Source organism: Suricata suricatta, chromosome 14, assembly GCF_006229205.1.
Source record: "Suricata suricatta isolate VVHF042 chromosome 14, meerkat_22Aug2017_6uvM2_HiC, whole genome shotgun sequence".
Lineage (NCBI taxonomy): Eukaryota > Metazoa > Chordata > Mammalia > Carnivora > Herpestidae > Suricata > Suricata suricatta.
Window position 1 is genome coordinate 46,502,082 of NC_043713.1, and position 7,777 is coordinate 46,509,858.

The following is a 7,777-nucleotide window of genomic DNA, read 5'->3' on the forward strand; positions in this document are numbered from 1 at the left end:
GGGAGGGGATGAGAGAAAGAGAGTTGGGGAGAGAGAGGGACACAAAACCTAGTGACTATTGAGTGCTGAGAGCGAACCAGGGGTTGGGGGAGGAGGTTGGAGGAGGTTGGGGGAGGTGGGGGGAAGGGGGGGCACTTGTGGGGAGGAGCACTGGGTGTTGTATGGAAACCAATTTCACAATAAACAATTTTTAAAAAATAGAAAAATAATAAATAAAAGCCTGCTTCCTGCTTCCAGAATGAATTATGCTCACAGACCAAGGTTTTACTAAAATCTCAGCCAAGGAATAGAGGACATTAAAAAAAAATTAATGGAAATTATATAACTGAAAAAATATAATAACTAAAACTAAAAACTCACTAAATGGGCTAGATAGGAGAATAAATATGAAAGAGGATGGAATCAGGGAATTTGAAGGTAGAGCAATACAATGACCTAATCTGAAAAACAAGACAGAAAACCAACTGAAAAAAATAAATGAACAGAGCTTCAGAGAGCTATAGAACAATAATAAAAGATCTAACATTAATATTATCAGAATCCCAAAAAGAGAGAAGTTGAATTCATAGAAACAGAGAGTAGAATGGTGGTTACCAGGGACTGAGGGATGGGAGAAATTAGGACATGCTGTTCAAAGCATATGAGTCTTAGTTCCCAGAACTAAGGAATCTAATGTACAACACAGTATCTATAGTTAATAATATGATATTATATATCTGAAATTTATTAAAAGAGATCTTAAGGGTTCTCAACACACACATAGATAAAAAGATAAGTATGGGAAGTGATGAATGTGCTAATTAACTTCATCATGGTAATCATTTCACAAAGTATATGATTTTCAAATCATCACATTCTATACTTTACAACACATACAATTTTATTGCAATGCCTGGGTGGTTGAGTCAATTAACCATTCAAATCCTGATTTCAGCTCAGATCATGATCTCACAGTCTTGAGAGCCTGCTTGGGACTTCCTCTCTCTGCCCCTCCCCTTGCTTGTGCTCTCTCTCAAAATAAATAAATAAACATTAAAAAAACATATACAATCTTATTTGTCAATGATACCTCAATAAAGCTGGAAAAGGAAGGAAGAAAGGTTTTTTGAAATATCCCAAAGATGACGAAAGGTATAAATATACAGATTCAAGAAGCTAAGCGATCCCAAATATGATAAATCTAAAGAAATCTATAACAAAGGGTCTCTTCCAGCCCAGCCAGCTTCCCAGACTCATATCTTCCAGTGCTTAGTCCACACCTCCACTTAGACATCCAAACAGTATTTCAGTGCTTACATGTACACAAAACTGTTCCTGAGTCTCCAACATCTCTGCAAACAGTAGTTCTAGTTGTTCAGAGCAAAAACCTTAGGAATCATCCCTAAATCCTCTCTTCTCACTCCACATTCAATCCATTAGGCAGCTATAGTTTCAAAATATATCTGGGATACAATCACCCACTCTCACGGCCACTACTGGCATCTTTCTTGCAGATTATGAGGACACTCTCCTAATTGGCTTCTACCCATGCCCCCCTGGTAATCCTTAACAAAATAGACATGGACATCATTTTTAAATGTAAATCAGATTATATCATTCCTCTCTTGAAACTCTGTAATGGCTCTCATGTCACATGAAGAGTCCAAGTCCTTATGGTGGCCTAGCGACCCTACCTGATCTGGACCTGTCTGTTCTCTTTCTGGCCTTTTCTCTCACCACTTCCCCCTCCCTGACTCTTCTCCTGCCACCCTGTCCTCCATGCTGTCCTGACACCTTCCAGACAAGCTCCCACCTTAGGGACTTTGCAGGGCTGTTTCCTTTTCTGGGTGACTGATATCTGCAGGGTGAATGCCTTCACCTGCTTCCAATCTTTGTTCAACAAGCCCTCTCTTGAACACCCTACTTAAAACTGCAAACCACCCTTGTCCCTGGCCCTCATGACTTTCTTACCCTGATCTACTTTTTCACTTTTTCCATAGCTCATATCAGCTTCTAACATATCATATTTACTGATGTATATTTTTGTTGGCTGTCTCCCACAACAGAATGTCAGTGTGTTGTATGAAGAAATGAATCTCCATCTCTTTTGTTCTTTTATAAAACACAAATACCTAGATCAGGGCCTGACATAAATATTTGTTGAAGGAACAGTGTGAAATAGATAGGAGGCACTCCCTAGTCTGAAAGAGAAAAGAAGAAGGTGTATCAGTTATTCTATTGCTGCTTAACAAATGAACACGAATTTAGTGGCTAAAGCCAAAGTCACTATTATCTTTCAGTTCTGTATTTCAGGAGTCTGGGCATAGCGGCTGCAATCAAGGCCTTTATAAGATGCCTGGGAAGACTCACTTCCAAGTTTGCACATGTTGTTGGCAGAATCCAATTTCTTATGGTTGTAGGACTGAGGCTCCCACTTGTTTCCTACAGGTTGGCTGGGGCTGCTCTCAGCTTCTGGAACCCATTCTTAGAGCCTTGCCACGTGGTCCTCTCCACAGGTAGTTTATAACATGGCAGTTTTCCCCTTAAGGATCAGCAGGAAATTTTCTCACGCTTCACATCTCTTCCTTCGGGAAGGGCCCAGTCCCTTTTAGGAGCTCCCCTGATTAAGAGAAATCCTCCAAGATAATCTTCCTTTTGATCAGCTGACTTGGGACCTTAAACATATGTGCAAATCCCTTCATTTTGTCATATAATGCCACCTTCCCACAGAAGTGACTTCCATCTTAGTGCTGCCACACTCAAAAGAGAGGGGATTACATTCTCTTTTGGGCATGTGCACCAAGAGGAAGGCATCCTCGGGGCCATCTTAGCATACCACCGGAGGAGAAGACTGAAGTCAGGTTTTCTTGTGGACCAGCTGGCCAAAAACAGAGCCCAAAACTATGGTAGTCAGTGCTCACAGAACCAGGATTTCTGTGAAATGCTATAAAAACATCTTAGCCACGCCCGTGTTCATAGCAGCATCACTCATAATAGCCAAAAGGCAGATGCAACTCAAGTGTCCACGGATAGATGGATGTATAAACAAATGTGGTGCCCACATGCAGTAGAATATTACTCAACCCTAAAAAGTAAGGGAACTCTGACACCTGCTACAGTACAGATGAACCTTGGAGACATTATGCTAAGTGAAATAAGCCAGTCACAAAGGACAAATACTGTAGGGTTCCACTTACATGAGGTACCCAGGGTCACTAAATTCACACAGAAAGAAAGTAGAATGGTGGTTGCCAGGCACTAGGGAAAAAGGAGGATGGGGAGTTGTTTATGGGTACAGATTGCCAGTTTTGCAAGACGAAAAAGGATTCTGGTGACTGGTTGCACACAGTGACTGGTTTAACACAACTGAACTATACACTTAAAAAATGTCTAATGGAGCCCCTGGGTGGCTCAGTCGGCTAAGCATCCAACTTCGGTTCAGATCACGATCTCACGGTTCATGAGTTCAAGCCCCGCATTGGGCTCTATGCTGACAGCTCAGAGCCTGAAGCCTGTCTTCGGACTCTGTGTTTCCCTCTCTCTCTGACCCTCCCCTGCTCACACTATCTCTCTCTCTCTCTCTCTCTCAAAAATATATTAAAAACATTAAAATAAATAAATAAACAACAAACAAATAAATAAATAAAATGTTTTAAAAAAGTGTCTAAGATGGGGTGCCTGGGTGGTTCAGTCAATTAAGTATCTGACTTTGGCTCAGGTCATGATCTCTTGATTCAAGAGTTTGAGACCCGCATTGGGTTCTGTGCTGACAGCCTGGAGCCTGGAGCCTGCTTCAGATTCTGTGTCTCCCTCTCTTTCTGCCCCTCCCCTGATCATGTTCTGTCTCTCTCTCTCTCTCAAAAAATGAATAAACATTTTTTTAAAAATGTCTAAGATGATACATTTTATATTGTGTGAATTTTACCATAATCAAAAATAATAATAATAAATATCTTTGCCAATAAAATTTTTTACTGTTTTTAACACTTTTGATAGACAGGTATGCATGTCTGCTTTGTGACAGGCTGGGTGTTGAAGGATGCAAATATTCACATAACAGGCTTCACAATGATTAATGACTTAAAACTGATGTTCATTTTTTAAATACAATTACTATTATATCAGAACTAACCACAGAAACAATGACCCAAACTAACTTTCCCCATTCCAGTTGGAAGTGTAGCTTACCTGCCCTAGATCCAAAGTGACATTGACTTTGTTGTACTGTGTGCCTGAGGAGAGAGGAGGGCTTTGCCACCAGCGCTCAGATCCATCAATTGCATTGGTGACTGGATGTGCTTTCCTGGGGTCCTCAGAATTGCAATAGTCACAGAACTGGCCCTGGAGGAAAAAAAGAAAAGCTCTTTTTTTTAATGTCCAAGTAGTATTTTCCTAACAATTTAGTAAAGAGATAACTAAAACAAAGACCACTTTACATGGCTTAGAGATGTCAGCTGTTGAGATTCATATCATGTATTCTGCAGACAGTAAGTAGTACGGCTTTTTCGTTTTCATTTAATCTTAAACCATATCACTCATTTATACCTCTGTTTATCATGATTTTAGGAAATATATTGTACTTATCTTCCATCTTTTAAAATAATTTTAACATTTATTTTTTTGAGAGACAGAGAACAGAAAACGAGCATGGGAGGGGCAGAGAGAGAGAGGGAGACACAGAATCCAAAGTGGGTTCCACAGAGCCTGACTCAGGGCTCGAACCCATGAACCATGAGATCATAACCTGAACTGAAGTTGGACACTTAGCCAACTGAGCCACCCAGCTGCCCCTCTTATCTTCCACCTTTTACAGCTAAGTTTTTCTTGTCCTGGATGACACTTTAGGATGAATCTGTTGTACCTGAGATGCAAAGGTATTTTCCTTCAGCAAATCCCTTTTACTCTTCATGTCCTACTCTGCAATCTCCATGTCGGGCACTAGGATACAAAGAGAATCCCCATTTGCAGTCTCAGTGGAGGCGATAAGTACATAAGTAACTGCAAGGCAAGGATACAGCAAGAGTATAAAAGAGTTCTGGGTCAAAGGTGATGCATATTCCATGGGCTCCGAAAACAGGGTGGAAGAGGCAGAATTAGGTTGCCGACAAGGGTAGACAAGGCTTTGGCAAGTGTCAGTGAACAGCAAACAGGGAAGGTGTTCCAGGTAGAGGAATCGGCATCAGCAAAGACACAGAGGCCAGCTGGTCCAGTTTAACAACAGCGTGAGAAATCAAAGACAAGACCTGAAAGATAAATGGGAAGATAATAGCTGGTCTGTGGACACGAAAGTGAGAAGTTGATAGTTAATTCCACAGATCAATGAGAATCCATTCTCACCTGGAGTGATACCTATTTGGTATTATCATCTTTACTGAATTCTGACTCTGCTGATACCATCTCATCTTCTTACTGAATTACTCTTTTGCGGGGAGGCAAACTCTTGATTCTGTTTTGTATTGTTTGTGATGCAGACTTTTGTAGCCATTACCACCTAAAAAGCTGAGTATATAGTCCTTTCTTATATATTGAATATATTTTAACTGGGGCAAAGGATCATGCTTCTCCAGTGGTGGGCTTCCCCCACTGAACTGCTTTGCACTCCAGTGAAATTACCTGAGAGCACAACCTTAGGATAAACAAGTAAACTTACCGCCACAGCCTTTCTAGAATGTTCTGTGACAAAATGGCAGCTCTGCCCCCTGACAAGTATCTTTAAAGTTCTTTTTTTTTTTTCAATTTTTTAAAATGTTTTTATTTGATTTTTGAGAAAAGGAGACAGAGCGCAAGCAGGGGAGGGGCAGAGAAAGAAGGAGACACAGAATCTGAAGCAAGCTGTCAGCACAGAGCTCAAACGTGAACCACGTGATCAGGACCTGAGCCGAAATCGGACTCAACTGACTGAATCACCCAGACGCCCCTAAAGTTTATTCTTAAGTATTCAAAGATAAATTTGATCCTGGTGTGGAACCAGATGTGCGACCCAATGTTTTCATCTAAGGTGTAACTGAGGATTCTCCCATATGTGGTGATATATTTATATACAACTTTATAATGTGAAGATACTTCTGTAACTCAGAAGCAGCACCCTGGGAGCAGCAGCCCCATCAGTTCATGAGATCAGAGACCATGTGTGTCTTCCTTGTCACTACACTTCAGCCAGCACTTTGCCCTCCACATCACAGAAGCCCAATAAGGGAAATCTCCCTTCAGTGACTTTTTTAAAGTTTATGTATTTATTTTAAGAGAGAGAACCCCAAGCAGCCTCCAAACCATCAGCACAGAGCCGGACACAAGGCTCGAAATTAAAAACTGCAAGATCATGACTGAGCCAAAATCAAGAATCAAGGCTACTTAACTGATTAACTCACCCAGGCACCCCACCATCAGCAATTCTTAAAAATAAATGGGGGTGCTTTCTATAAAATGTTGCTATTGTAATAAAAACTATAATTAAAAAATTTTTAAGCTAAGACATGTAAACATTTATGAATATTTTTCCTCTCAATTATCTTTATTTTTCCCATTCTTCCCCAGGACTTACCAATTTAATTATCTGATAAGGGAATTAAACTAAGACTCCTCAAAGTTTACCAGATTTACATATAGTTAGAAGCGAATCTGTTCCAAGGATGTGGATGTTTATGACGTATATTTATCTCTATCTCCATATGTAGATGTAAGGAATGGAGATGATGGTTTTTGTGTGGTTTCGGTGATGCTCAATTTTCAAACAATTATGTCAACAATTAAAGTGAACATTTATAGAGCACCTATTATGCACCGGGCACCATCCACTTCACATTTGCACCCTAAGATTATCACTTCTATTTTACACTTGAGGTAACACAGTGAATTACGTTAAGCAATTTCCCCAAGAATCACACGACTGGTAAATGGTGAACCAGGACAAAAGCCTAGAGCCCCAGAAGTAATTTGTTGTCCACCACCCTGCAATTCTCTTCCCCATTCTAGGGGCTACAGCTCTGGTTTATTAGACATTGTGGATAGTCTGTAACATACATTCCTTCCTATAATTGATCTTAAAGGTAGCCTTTGCAATAACCTAAGAGTTATTGTTCCTAGGCCTCTCAGAATCACTTCTCCTGATACCCTAGTCCCTCTGCTGCCCCAAATCAAACTCTTACCTGTTATATTACGGATAAGGACACTGGCTCCAGAGCTTTAACACTACTAATTGTCTGATTAAGGGCTAATTACTAAAATACAAATTTTGAGTGTGTGAAAAACAAATAATTTTAATGTACATATTCAAAAAATTATAATTTATGAGCGAGAGCACTGCAGTTATCCAAGTTAGTGTCAACATTGATATTTGGCAAGCTAACTAATATAATAGATACATATATTAAAGATGGATTTCTGGGGTGTCTGGGTGGCTCAGTCAGTTGAGCATCCAATTCTTAATTTTGGCTCAAGTCATAATCCCAGGGTCATGGGGTCAAGCCCCACTTTGGGCTCCATGCTCAGGTGCTTAAGATTCTCTCTCCCTCCCTCTGTCCCCCTCCCCCACTTGCTCTCTTTCTCTCTCTCTAAAATAAAAGTAAAAATTTTTAAAAAGATGCATTTCAACTAGTGAACTTTGCCTAGGTAACAAAAATGAGCCAAGTCTTCTGTTTACTAATACACATGTCATAGGTAAAAACTCTGGCTTTCTTCAGCTGCCGCTCAAGTGCTTGATCCTTTCAAGGAAGCTAAGGCCACATTGGGGTGAGGCTCTCACTCCACCCAGCAACTAGTTCCTCACCCAGCAGGGCCCACTCAGCACCACCCACACCAT

At 40.5% G+C, this 7,777-nt stretch overlaps 1 protein-coding gene across 1 annotated transcript in view; it reads right to left on the minus strand.

Moving 5' to 3' along the window:
- Window positions 1-4,888, minus strand: part of LOC115277423 (laminin subunit alpha-3-like) — a 225,862-nt gene extending 220,974 nt beyond the window's left edge. The window contains 2 exon segments of the mRNA XM_029921574.1: window positions 4,168-4,320; window positions 4,841-4,888. Coding sequence (XP_029777434.1) covers window positions 4,168-4,320; window positions 4,841-4,888 — 201 coding nt within the window.
- Between the last annotated feature and the right edge of the window lie 2,889 nt (window positions 4,889-7,777).